At 37.4% G+C, this 14,766-nt stretch overlaps 1 protein-coding gene across 1 annotated transcript; it reads right to left on the bottom strand.

The window, feature by feature from the left end:
* Positions 1-1,173: 1,173 nt before the first annotated feature.
* LOC115210743 (small nuclear ribonucleoprotein Sm D1) lies at positions 1,174-13,554 on the bottom strand. Its single transcript, XM_029779454.2, has 4 exons — positions 13,408-13,554; positions 10,600-10,676; positions 8,583-8,774; positions 1,174-1,420 (listed from the first exon to the last, which is right to left on the bottom strand). Exons 1-4 carry the CDS (start codon positions 13,419-13,421, stop codon positions 1,347-1,349), a joined length of 357 nt encoding a protein of 118 aa, XP_029635314.1. The 5' UTR covers positions 13,422-13,554; the 3' UTR covers positions 1,174-1,346.
* Positions 13,555-14,766: the final 1,212 nt, after the last annotated feature.

Raw genomic sequence — 14,766 nt, 5'->3', positions numbered from 1 at the left:
TGTCGTTACGTTCTGAGTTCAAATTCCGCCGAGGTCGACTTTACCTTTCATCCTTTCGGGGTCGATAAATAAAGTACCAGTTTCGCACTGGGTGGAGGGTCGATGTAATCGACTTAATCCCTTTGTCTGTCCCCTCTATGTTTAGCCCCTTGTGGGTAATAAAGAAATATATATATGTGTGAGGTGTAATTGTGTTCTTGATTTGACACTGCACAATAGTACAAGCATCACCATCAGTGTTCTCCATTGCCAATCTTCCATATAAATATATGAGTAAAACGCCCCCCGTCCAATGGACAGTGCTAAGTTGTCAAACATTTAACCCAAATTTTCTCAAAACAATTTGTCCGACCGTCCCATAGACCTCCTCTTTGAGAAACACTGATTGCGCAAACTGCACGTGCATTTTTCTCGCATACACATATCGATCGCAACAGCTGATGTACTTGCACGTACGAATGCACGTTCCCACGGCTTTATCAATCGCATTCTCACCTAGAATCGAGTTTTGTAATTTTTTTCAAGACTTATACATGCCCTGATACCGTCGGTATCTACATGTCAAATTTGAGCGCAATCGGATGGAGAATGCCCAAGATCCTAGAAGACACACACACACACAGACAGAACGGATTTTATATAATAGATGTCTGGTCATGGGGAAATCTTACCTGGATTGAAAAACAGGTGAAGTTTGGTGATAGAAAGGGTATCCAACCACAGAAAACCTACCTGAATAAATTTCATTTGATCCAAGCAAGCATGGAAAATTAGATGTGAAAACAATCAATCATGAAGATGATTATCATCATCATCGCCATTATCGTCTATATCTTTATCCTCTTCCATTACCTTATGCCAACATTCTTTTCTATTCGCCTTTCATTTGTGAGGTGACCTCACTAATGCCAAAGTACCCAGTATACTCTGTGAAGTGGTTAGTGTTAGGAAGAGTATCAAGCCACAGAAACCATGACAAAACTAAGACAATGGAGTAGGGCATGGTTCCCCAATGCAAGGGAAGTACACATCATCGGCATCATGGCGACAATTGTGATGATGGTGTGTGTGTGCATGTGTAACAGTGGCTGTGTTACAATAAGAACCCAGCAAATCTAGAATAGTGAAACTGTGTTCAGTCATAAAAATGGAGTAAAATAAACACAACAACTATTCAAAAGGTATTCTAATATCTTTTAATACGGATGTGATAAGGAAAATGATGCAATGGACTCCACTGCAATAATTTGAAGATGACAAAATGCTGACAAAAAAGTTGTTTTCATATAAAATTTGAAATGAGAGAAGGTAATCAAAAAAAAATGTAAAAATATTTATATAAGAAATTATCTTCGCCCTCGGCCTCTGCCACGGCCACGACCTCTACCACGTCCACGACCCCGACCTCGTCCAGGGGCAGCTGAAACAGAAAATAGATCATTAAGATATAAAGTATATGCATATATTTTACGCACACATACATAAAATCAGATGGAATCGAAAGGAGTAAAAGCTTAAGAACCAGTTATAATTCTTGCTAAAATCTCAACATATTCAATTTACTTGAAGTCACTGCTCTTTCACACCACACTCTCTCATGTCACCATAAACACCTTAGAAAATTCTGTCTGAAGTAAAAACAATGGTACATATTTAACAATAAATATCAAATGAAAATTACAGGAATCAGGAAATGTTACCATTTTTCATGTTTTGTCAGCTGGAGCTTTTAATAGAAGATTCTTTCACAAAATAATTGTTACTTGAATAGCTGTGTGGCCCTGAAGACACTTAAACTTCTCCACTTGTTTCATTGATATTCTGCTAACATGCAGAATGTATTGGGATGAGCTTCCTGAGAGGACCAATGTCCCAGCCTTTACAACACTAATTCTCATCCCTGTCTTGCAGCACTCAGCAGCAAATCCATTCAGTGATGGAAGGTAGAAGGCTGGATTCATCATCATCGTTAAACGTCCGCTTTCCATGCTAGCATGGGTTGGATGATTTAACTGAGGACTGGCAAACCAGATGACTGCACCAGGCTCCCATCTTGATCTGGCAGAGTTTCTACAGCTGGATGCCCTTCTTAATGCCAACCACTCCGAGAGTGTAATGGGTGCTTTTACGTGCCACCGGCATGAGGGCCAGTCAGGTGGTACTGGCAATGGTTACGCCCAAACAGTGTTTTTTTTTTTACGTGCCACCTGCACAAGTGCCAGTAAGGTGATGCTGGTAACGATCATGCTCGAATGGTGCTTTTTACGTGCCACCGGCACGGATGCCAGTTAGCTGCTCTGAATTGCAAGTGCTGACACAGTAATGCAACAGTTCCAGTATTCAGTACTCAGAAGCAGAGAAAAGAGGTTAATAAAAAAAGCCAAACACAATTTAATTAACATGCTTATAGTCATGAATACAATCACAAATACAAGCAAGCAAAATATGGTTCCTCCAAAGGGTTCCTGGAGTATCATTACTTGACAGGGTGCATAGCTCAGAGATTAGGCCAGAGTCTCTCTCGGTTAAACCACTACTTCCCTGCACTGAGAGGATACAGTTCTAGTATCACAGACATGATTAGAATGTCACAGAAAAGAACTGCAAGTTGGATTCTTCAAGTCAAGCTGACTAGTAGGATACCTGGGGGTAGACCTAGAATGAAATGATTGTATGATAGCCAGTCTTAGTTGGTCATGTTTGGGAATCAAGCCAGAAAACGTCATGATGGTTGCTTCTGATAGGACTCTAACACAACTCTCCCAAGAACAGTGGACAGAGAAGATGGATGACTGTGTGGTAGAGAATTAGATAACCCCAATAGTATTAATAGTATTCATAGTTTTTAAGAAAATGAGGTACAACAGCATTAAATCAGACAATATAGCCATATGTTCATATCGTAATACAGCCTTTTACTCCTTTAGCATTTAGATTATTCTGTCAAATGTAATGGTTATTGATTCACAGTTTTGAATTAATCATGCATTATCTTCGGGCCTCACGGAGGCAGAGTGGTTGAGTTCCTTTCGAGCGGTAGTCCTCACAGAGACCTTTGGCATTATGTCATGCTTGAGAAGAAGACCCGTCAAGCCGAACAAAATCAGTCATAGCAGTGTCACGCAAATGGCACCCATGCCGGTGGCATGTAAAATCACCCATTACACTCTCAGAGTGGTCAGCATTAGGAAGGGCATCCAGCCACTAAAAACCCATGCCAAATCAGACTGGAGTCTGGTGCAGCCTCCCAGTTACCAGCCTTCGTCAAACCGTCTAACCCATGCCATCATGGGCAATGGATGTTAAATGATGATAATGATGTTTCTTCAGTGACCAAGAAAGAAGTCAAATAATTTTTTCCAGTATGTAAACTAATAATACTCCTTAACCCTTTAGTATTTAAACCGGCCATATCCGGCCAAAATATCTGTTTTATGTTCAAACTGACCAGATCCAGGCTCTCACACCTACCCTATAATGTTATTCTACATTAGGTAATTACACCATCAAGATCTTGAAGATATGAGATAATGCATGATTAATTGAAATCAATGGGAATCAATTATGTTTGATAGAATAATCAGAACACTAAAGGGTTAAACAACATAATTAGTGGGGGCATGTGGCCAGGTGCTTAGGGTTTGGGATCATGATTGTAAGCTCATAGGTTTCATTTTTGGACTGAACAAGTTGTGTCCTTCAGCATGACACTTCATTCCATGCTGCTCCAGTATACTCAGCTGAAAGTGCATAGCCTAAAGGTGGTGCAGCTATCTCTCTCTCTTGAACTATCAAGTTTTCGATGTTCCACTAGGCCCAGGGTAGATGGGCTGATAAGATTTCTATATATACTCATGATTACATAGGCACCTAAAACAACAACCAAACATACTACACAGCTACCAGGTCATACTCACTTGTGAGTAACAGATAAGCTTTCTTTAATTATACTTCTGATAACATCCATTTCAGCAGTTCTTAAGTATGGTCATTTTTGTCATGGTCAGTTTGCTAATTTCTTTTAATAGTTTCAGTCAGTAGACTGCAAAGCCTTTAAGGGATTTTTGTTGAATAAACTTACATGATGACAAAGTAAATGTACAAAACTACACAGCTACACTTGTGTTTACTGCTCTTGGGTTTAGCACATTCTTACTAAAAAATTTAATAAAACCTTTTGATACCAACTAGCCCAAGATTACACCCCGATTCCATGATACAAACCTCTTGTTTGAAAGTAATCTAAATTAAAACCTTCCATCAAACAATCACAAAGCTGAGTATCATAGTTCACATGAAGCAATATGATATAAGAAAACAATAAAGAAACAATGCCAAGAGGTTTTTACAACGCAAAAAGAAAGTTAATGATTTTCTCTTCACATTTTAAGTTCTCAACATTATTTCTTTAACCCTTTGAACCTTATTTGATCATACACTTGGCTTCCTGATGCACTCCACCAGTAGAGCGGTGCTTTGGTATAAAGAAAAATAAGCCATCCACCAGTAAACCGGTGTTACAAGCTCAAAGGGTTAATGATAAAGTTATTTTACTAAATTCATCATTTTTTCAAAATTATTTGAAACAATGGCAGTGTATTTCAGCAGAAATATGATAACAAAAGAGTTAATCACATTTTTTTTGCTACATCAATAAAATTAAATGTTTTGTCTGAGGGTAAAATGCAGTGCTTGCAATGATGTGTGAACTATGTGTTGGTAAAACCTCCATCCTTTCTGCTATGCACCAAATACCAGTTTATAATACCAGTATGCTTGAAGGCGGCGAGCTGGCAGAAAGATTAGCATGCCGGGTGAAATGCGTAGCCATATTTCATCTGCTGTTACGTTCTGAGTTCAAATTTCGCCGAGGTCGACTTTGCCTTTCATCCTTTCGGGGTCGATTAAATAAGTACCAGTTATGAACTGGGATCAATATAATTGACTTAATCCCTTTGTCTGTCCTTGTTCGTCCCATCTGTATGTAGCCCCTTGTGGGTAGTAAAGAAATAAGTATGCTGTAATAAGTCACTACGGTGGTTTACTAGACAACAAATGACCAGAATATATGCCCTTCATGTACTTCATGCACCTCTCTTCCTAAGAGACATCTCCTCATTCCATAACACACTCTACACAACACAAACACAGAAAAATTATGTAGTTTCAAACAAGACAAAAACGTTGCATAGTCCGCATGCTTGATCTGTATAAACATTACCACATTGCGAAAACATTATTGGTTATCTTAGGATGAGGTAATCTTTACAAAATACAATGTTTTATTTACTCTATGGTTGGCCAAGCCAATGAGGAAGCATCTAAATGGTAGGAATAGCAGCCAAATGTTCCTTAAATCACATCTTTAAAAAATTAAAGATTTGTATGTTCTCAGAGTCACTGTGGAATGGTCACGGCTGGAACGCCTATGCAAAATAAGTCTGTACTATTAGTTCTGACATGAGGCTCAACAATGTGATTGATTTTTAGCATTAAAGTTAACATATAGGCGCAGGAGTGGCTGCGTGGTAAGTAGCTTGCTTACCAATCACATGGTTCCAGGTTCAGTCCTGCATGGCACCTTGGGCAAGTGTCTTCTACTATAGCCTCGGGCCGACCAAAGCCTTGTGACTGGATTTGGTAGACAGAAACTGAAAGAAGCCCGTCGTATATATGTATATATATGAGTGTGTTTGTGTGTCTGTGTTTGTCACCCCAACATCGCTTGACAACCAATGCTGGTGTGTTTACATTCCTGTAACTTAGCGGTTCGGCAAAATAGACCGATAGAATAAGTACTAGGCTTACAAAGAATAAGTTCTGGGGTCGATTTGCTTGACTAAAGGTAGTGCTCCAGTATGGCCGCAGTCAAATGACTGAAACGAGTAAAAGAGTAATGCTAGTTTAAGGTTTGTAGTAATGAAACAAATCTAGCAACATGCACACATACATGGCCGTGTAGGTTAGAAGTTTGCTTTGTAACCACCTGGTTCTGGGTTCAATCCCATACTGAAGCACTTTGAACAAACCTTCTTTCACTCCAAATTAGATTACTTACACAACAAAGGCTGTTGTGGGTATTTGAAAGAATTCATTTTATGGCTGCCCCTATTACTAACTACTCCTATGCATACAAAGCCCTTCTATTAGCCTACCTGTGATCCCACTACATTTCTTGCTCACACATAGTTTATATTTGGAACACAGTACAAAAGTTCACAACTACACATTTTCAGCCTTCAAAGTATAACCATTCCCCAGATGGCAATTCTGCATTCTATGTTCCTAACTAAAACTTTTGTCCTTGTTACGTATATTTTAGTCCTCTTGATTCTATATTTGATGCAAGAAGTAGGTCATTAGCATAAAAGAGTTCCCATGGACTGCCAGTCTCGAAATCTGCTGTTATATGAATTGATATACACAGGATAATGCAGGAGTATCTGTGTGGTTAAGAGGTTTACTCCCAACCACATGGCACCTTGAGTAAGTGGCATCCACTATAGCCTCAGGTTGACCAAAGTCTTGTGAATGAATTTGGTAGATGGAAACTAAACGAGGCACATCATATGTGTGTGTGTGTGTGTCTCCTTGTCTTGACATCATGTGATAGTTGTGAATGATTGTCATACAAGCAGTATTATTCATTTCCAGTATTCTGCAAGAACATGCCCGGTCATGGAGGAAAATATTACCTTGTCTGGAAGCAGGTGAGGCTTGGCAACCAAAAGGGGATCCGACCATAGAAAGTCTGCATACAATTGTGAGCCGAATGCCCTAGCCATTAAGACACATGCCTTTATATATATATATATATATATATATATATATATATTATATATATATATATATATATATAGTTATCGCCATACTTATATGGCAGTCTTATAATATAAGACTAAAGCTGTCGCTGATTAGCTCCAAGAGGCCACCGCCTCAAGCTAGCTATTTGACACACAACCTGCGTCCATATTTATAAGACTGCCAGATAAGTATGGCAATAACTATTAATTTCCAGTAACACTGCCGTAATCTCCTTTAGAGAGACTTAGTAATTTTAATATTTCTATTATATATATATATGGCTTCCCAGACCCCGGTCGAACCGTCCAACCCGTGCTAGCGCGGAAAACGGACGTTAAACGATGATGATGATGATGATATATATATATATATATACTTGTATCAGTATGGAGCAGACAAAAGCAAGTCTATTTGAAAAAAATAAGTTAATGTGTAGTTTGCATTTCATATTTTATGAGATCAATACACTAAATAGCAGATTAAGTATTGGGTCTGATAAAATTAACTAAATCCCTTGAAGGCAATAATCCAGTATAGCCACATTCCACTGCCTGAAAACTAAAAAAGGGAAAGAAACAAGAATCAGCAACATAAAATGAACAAACACTGAGCTGATAGCAACTTACCCATTTCCTTCTTCTTCTTGGCTTTAGCCTTTGGTGTGTCGTCAATGAGTAATGTATCCAAGGGCAAACTGTCTGGAAGAATGAAGTACCGGATGTTGTTACCACGTATACTTAATGTCTCCAACTGTACAGGATCCTTATTCTTTAGAGTCATTTTTACAGCTTTTAAGGTGTGTTCATACTGACATCAACACCTGGAGAAGAACATTAAAATAAAATAAGTTAAAGAAAAAATTCATTAGAATAAGTTGGGTCAAAGGTTAACAAAAATAAGCTTGGACTGATTGAAATCACCTCACAAAAGAAACAGCTCGAGAATGATATACAGCTTCTGAAGCAGAGTCTATCTGATTAAACAACCTGCTACAATACACTCCAAGTCATGCACAATTATCTTAAAACAAATACATGGATAATGTTGTGCTGGATGCAACGTTCTGGAAAAAAAGATGGGATGGCCACAAAGTTTTTGATTATAGACGTAGGAGTGGCTGTGTGGTAAGTGGCTTGCTTATGAACCACATGGTTCCAGGATCAGTCCTACTGCATGGTACCTTAGACAAATGTCTTCTACTATAGCCTCGAGCCAACCAAAGCTTTGTGAGTGGATTTGGTAGACGGAAACTGAAAGAAGCCCGTCGTATATATGTATGTATGTGAGTGTGTGTGTGTGTGTGTGTGTATATATAACTGTGCGGGTGGCACGTAAAAAGCACCCACTACACTCACGGAGTGGTTGGCGTTAGGAAGGGCATCCAGCTGTAGAAACATTGCCAGATAAGACTGGAGCCTGGTGCAGCCTTCTGGCTTCCCAGATCCCCGTCGAACCGTCCAACCCGTGCTAGCGCGGAAAACGGACGTTAAACGATGATGATGATGATGATATATATATATATATATACTTGTATCAGTATGGAGCAGACAAAAGCAAGTCTATTTGAAAAAAATAAGTTAATGTGTAGTTTGCATTTCATATTTTATGAGATCAATACACTAAATAGCAGATTAAGTATTGGGTCTGATAAAATTAACTAAATCCCTTGAAGGCAATAATCCAGTATAGCCACATTCCACTGCCTGAAAACTAAAAAAGGGAAAGAAACAAGAATCAGCAACATAAAATGAACAAACACTGAGCTGATAGCAACTTACCCATTTCCTTCTTCTTGGCTTTAGCCTTTGGTGTGTCGTCAATGAGTAATGTATCCAAGGGCAAACTGTCTGGAAGAATGAAGTACCGGATGTTGTTACCACGTATACTTAATGTCTCCAACTGTACAGGATCCTTATTCTTTAGAGTCATTTTTACAGCTTTTAAGTGTGTGTTCATACTGACATCAACACCTGGGAGAAGAACATTAAAATAAAATAAGTTAAAGAAAAAATTCATTAGAATAAGTTGGGTCAAAGGTTAACAAAAATAAGCTTGGACTGATTGAAATCACCTCACAAAAGAAACAGCTCGAGAATGAGATACAGCTTCTGAAGCAGAGTCTATCTGATTAAACAACCTGCTACAATACACTCCAAGTCATGCACAATTATCTTAAAACAAATACATGGATAATGTTGTGCTGGATGCAACGTTCTGGAAAAAAAGATGGGATGGCCACAAAGTTTTTGATTATAGACGTAGGAGTGGCTGTGTGGTAAGTGGCTTGCTTATGAACCACATGGTTCCAGGATCAGTCCTACTGCATGGTACCTTAGACAAATGTCTTCTACTATAGCCTCGAGCCAACCAAAGCTTTGTGAGTGGATTTGGTAGACGGAAACTGAAAGAAGCCCGTCGTATATATGTATGTATGTGAGTGTGTGTGTGTGTGTATATATATACTGTGCGGGTGGCACGTAAAAAGCACCCACTACACTCACGGAGTGGTTGGCGTTAGGAAGGGCATCCAGCTGTAGAAACATTGCCAGATAAGACTGGAGCCTGGTGCAGCCTTCTGGCTTCCCAGATCCCCGGTCGAACCGTCCAACCCATGCTAGCATGGAGAACGGATGTTAAACGATGATGATGATGATGTATGTGTGTGTATTGTGTCTGTGCTTGCCCCCCAACATCGCTTGACAACCAATGCTGGTTTGTTTACTTCCCCGTAACTTAGCGATTCGGCAAAAGAGACCGATAGAATAAGTACTAGGCTTACACAGAATAAGTCTTGGGGTCGATTTGCTCGACTAAAGGCGGTGCTCCAGCATGGCCACAGTCAAATGACTGAAAAGCGTAAAAGAGTATATCTCTATAGAATCAGGAATGACCAGAAGCTGAACACCAAAAACTACATAATCCACAAGATTATATAGAGGATCAAGTTGTTGTGATTGTTGAAGTTTAGCTCAAATCAGCTTTGATATAGTAGACTTATGATCAAAGAGATTCCAACTGTAATTTGAGTGATATTTGGCTGCTATTTCTAACAGATAAAGCAACCATGTAGATTCACATACTGGCTGATGAAACAAGATGCATAATAGATGGGGTGTTTGTTCATTTAGTTCATTTTTCCATGCTAGCAGGAATTAGGGAGATAGTTGTTTCAGGCTGCATTTTTACAATCAGATTTTTTCCATGTTGCTAACCTTTACCTGTTTTTCAAGTAGGAGACTATTTTTTTTATTTCAGAGGTGTTTGAAAGATCAGAACAATGGCCTATAATGTCATCATCACCGCCATCACTCAAGCAATAACAACAACATCGCTTGACAACCGATGCTGGTGTGTTTACGTCCCCGTAACTTAGCGGTTCGGCAAATGAGACCAATAGAATAAGTACTAAGCTTGCAAAGAATAAGTCCTGGGGTCGATTTGCTCGACTAAAGGTGGTGCTCCAGGATGGCCGCAGTCAAATGACTGAAACAAGTAAAGAGTAAATAATGAATTTTCCTAATCCACAAAGAAAACAAAGTTGAAAAGACAGTGATATAGCAAAATAGAACTCTCATTTCATATGAACAAGTACTAAAATGATGCAGCATCATAAATAGGAAACATTGTAAGGTACAAATAAAATTTATTTGGAAGGGATGCCATTTTATGACAATCTAACTAAAGAAAATAACAGTAATATATAAATGGACAGGAAATATAATAGATCATTAGTTGAAATTATAACTGAATAGAGGATAAATGAAACAGTTATACAAGTATGATAACACAACAGACCTGTGATGGTTCCATGTACAAGGGTGCCATTTTTTAATTCAATAGTCACAGTCTCATGACTGAGTTTCATCAAAAATCTGAAATGAATAAATTTCAATATTATTATCATCATTAGGCAGAAATAATGGGGCACCTAACTTAACCCCCAACAGCATATATTTTGTTCCACATACAAAAATTGCCAGCAGCAATCTCACCTTTCATCCCTCTAAGTATCACCTTGTATACTGATTTCAGTTGACCTGTCACTTTGTACTAATTAAATCCAGAGTTAATAAACTCCAGTTTGATACAACCACCCTATACTTCTTTCAATGCAAGAAACTATTACTTTAATTAATATCATCATTTAATGTCCATTGTCCATGCTGGCGTGGGTTGGTATTTGACCAGAGCTGGTAAGGCAAGGGGCTGCTCCAGACCCCAATATCTGTTCTGGTATGGTTTCTACAGTTGGATGCACTTTCTAACACCAACCACTCCACAAAATGTACAGGGTGCTTTTTATGTGGCACGAGCACGAGTGTTGGTAGAAATAGTAATGCTACACTATATACATAACAGTATGTAGTTTCATAAATGAGGTCCATCATCATCATCAGTTTTAACAACTCACTTTGCCATGCTTGCATGAATCAGACAAAATTCATTGAGGCATATTTTCATCAGCCAGATACTCTTCCTGTCACAAAACCTCATTTGTTTTCAGGCAAAGTAATATTTCCCCATAACTGGACAAGCTTTCACAGAAGATTGGGGACATTTCTATAACAGTGACACTATCACAATGTTAAGACAAGTATGCACACACGTGTATACATGTGTGAATGTGTGGTGTATAAATACATACATATAAGCAAGGTGAGGACAGCTGTGTAAAGAAGTGCTGATCTAACTGTGGAGGGAACCTATAGAAGAGGTTGGCCCAGGAAGACATAGGATGAGGTGGTGAAGCATCCTATGAGGTCATGGAAGCAATGACATGTGATCAAGCAATTTGGCGATTTGGTGTGCTTGAGAAGACATGTCACATCAAATGAAATCGTAACATAAGAAGCACTTACTATATTCTTGGAGTGGTTGGCATAAGGAAGGGCATTCAACTGTAGAAACCAAGTCAAATCAGACTGGAGCATCGTACAGCTCTCTGACTTACCAGACCCTGTCAAACCATCTAACTCATGCCAGCATTGAAAACAGACACTAAATGATGATATATATATATATATATATATATGAAGGTGCATTGGCTTAGTGATTAAGGTGTTGCACTCACAACTGCAAGGTACTATCTTGTTGGAGAAGTGAACTGCTTAACCACACAACTACACCTATGTCCATCACAGTCATGCCTGCATATCTGCATTCAAATCCCAATGGTGTGTTTAATTCCACCCTCTCCACGATTCATGCTTTTTAACTCTTCAGAATATTGAAACCATAATTTTACAATAAATAAGGATAGATTTCACAGATTTTTCTTAGTTTGTCATGATAGAACTTGAAATAACAATGACCCTAGGAAGAATATTCAATCAATTGCAGAAACGCTTTCCATATCAATTTATCATGAAAACGGATAACTGAAAAAAATAGTGGTCAATATGAAGATCCTCACCCGGGAACAAGAAAAAAAAATTAACCAGCCTGGTGGGTGCAGGTTGGTTAATTTTTTTTTTCTGTTCCCGGGTGAAGGTTTCCATATTGACCCTTAGAATTAATATCATCATTATTATTGTTGTTGCTACTACAACGATACTGAAACTTAATATCAATCCCAAAATGATGGTTGAGATGTATATTTACTCATAAAATAAATATGAAAATTTTGAAATAATACTAGGCCACTATCCAAACATAAACATTTGAATTAATAACTACGAAGTGAGAGCACTTGTGTGTATAGCGATGTCGAAGGCCTTTAATAATTTACATAAAAATATGACGAATATGTTTTTATAGAAGTACGTATGGCTATCTCAGTTTACACACACAACGTATACAACTATACATACCACTTTTAATACAAAACTGTTTTCAATAATTTAATACTTTCTCTAAGAGTACATATATAGTACGGGTCACCTGGGAAATACAATAGCGAATTCTATCACTAATCGACGCTAATTTCGTTCTGTATATTTTTAACAAAACTACAAGGAAACAATAACTAAATAACTAACTACAAAGAGTTAAAAAGAAAACTGGATCGGCATTAATAATGTTTTGCAACTGCTTAAACTAATTAAACTATGAGATTTTGCTAACGAATAAGGATGATCTCTTGCAATTTCTGTATCAGTTGCACAAGATACAGAGCTTACACTTTCAACATTATAACAGATGACACTTTGAAGATAAATATATATATATATATATATAAAAATTATCACAGCATACAAAGTAGGAAATGGAATATTGGGAGATGTAAGTAAAATTATGAGAAAATGTAAATAAAACGTGCATAAGACTTTTGATAATAGAAATGGAAATTATGCCGGTATCTTGCCTATCAAATATAAATCGTATTAATACACAGGACAATTTACCATGAAGCTAAGTATGAATTATTCGCCATAGGCATTACGAATAAGGAACCGAAAATAAAGTTTATTCTACAGAGTTTTGCCTTTTTACAAATTACTTTCAAACTTCATGTTTACAACAAAGCATCGTGACAGAAACCGGAAGAAGTTTTATTACACGCTATAATCTTCATACAATAAATATTAACACAAAAATATATGTTTTAAAATACACCTTTCCTTCTTCTTTAACGTATTTCACAACATATAATATAATACTTACCTTACTAATTTCATGATTAACTGGATTTGTAACCAAGCCCGATTATGAAAAAAATGAATGCCAGAAACGGGCGGTTAAAATTCTGAAACTAAAAACGAAACTGTTTTAAAGGGAGATAACTTTCTTCCGGTTTTTAGTCCAAATTCTCTTGACGATAGTTTTATATATTTATAGAATTTGGACGGAAAATGGGAAATATTCCAGTACAAACAAGCTGATAGACACGTTCATATATATTATTTACACTATTCAAAAACGTTGAGGTTCACTTCTCAAAATACGAACTCATTCCGTTTCGCAATTTTCTATATACTGTTATATAATGCAAGAAATTGGTGTGTAGCATTAGTGGCGTTCCTTGAATTTCGTGTGTAAGAAAACAAGATGAACTATGTAACTAAAAAATATATATACAAAATGTGACAATTATGCTCCCTGCCTCGACTTTGTTTCCTCATAACTTTCAGAAAAATAAACATCTTTTTTCTTCAATTTCTGCAATTTCAACCAATCACTGACGTCTATTGAGGTAAAAAAAAAAAAAAGACATTCTGTGCCGTATGAATATATCCCTCGTTTAAGAAACAGATTGAGTTTATTTACATTTGTGAAGAAAAAAAGATACCCTTCCCCCACCCCTGACCTTAACCCTAACCCTAAAACAGATTGAAATGCAATAGATCGATACTAGGGTCATAATTATGGGTGACAATTTCATATGACACCGCTAGAAAAAACTGCTGTTCAAACCGAAAAGATCTTAGAACTCTAATACATACATACATACATACATACATACATACACACACACACACACACACGCACGCACATACATACATACATACATACATACATACATACACACACACACACACACGCATACATACGTGTGTGCATGTGTATAAAACAATTCTAGTTTATTTTTTCTATGACAACTAGCTAGTGTACATTGTTTTAGATTTATTTAGGAATTTTTTTAAAAACTGAATTTTATGCTTCACTCCTGAACTCATAATAATACCAAAATATGCCCAAAAATATCTGCCTTATTTGCCAAAATTTTTCCACAACAGCAGCAATTTCAGGGGAGGGGATGAGTCAATTACATCGACTTCAGTGTTCAACTGGTACTTATTTTATTGTCCCCAAAAGGCTGAAGGGCAAATTTAACCTCGGCAAAATTTGAACTCAAAATGTAAAAAACAGACAAAATGCTGTGATGCATTTTGCCCAGCTGCTAATGATTCTGCCAGCTTGCTACTTTCTTATTTGCCAAAATAATAAGAAAAAATATATTATTACATGAGCAATATTATATTTGTCTACAGCACAGAATTATTTCTAGCTTGCTTTTGATGT

Source organism: Octopus sinensis, linkage group LG4, assembly GCF_006345805.1.
Source record: "Octopus sinensis linkage group LG4, ASM634580v1, whole genome shotgun sequence".
Classification (NCBI taxonomy): Eukaryota; Metazoa; Mollusca; class Cephalopoda; order Octopoda; family Octopodidae; genus Octopus; species Octopus sinensis.
Note: the sequence above shows the minus strand (reverse complement) of the source record. Positions and strands in the feature narration are given on the sequence as shown.

Coding starts and splice junctions, on each gene's coding strand:
- LOC115210743 (XM_029779454.2), bottom strand. Junction 8,775..10,599: donor TGTACATGGAACCATCACAG/GTCTGTTGTGTT, acceptor TTCTTCTCCCAG/GTGTTGATGTCAGTATGAAC. Junction 1,421..8,582: donor AGCCAAGAAGAAGGAAATGG/GTAAGTTGCTAT, acceptor TTTCTGTTTCAG/CTGCCCCTGGACGAGGTCGG.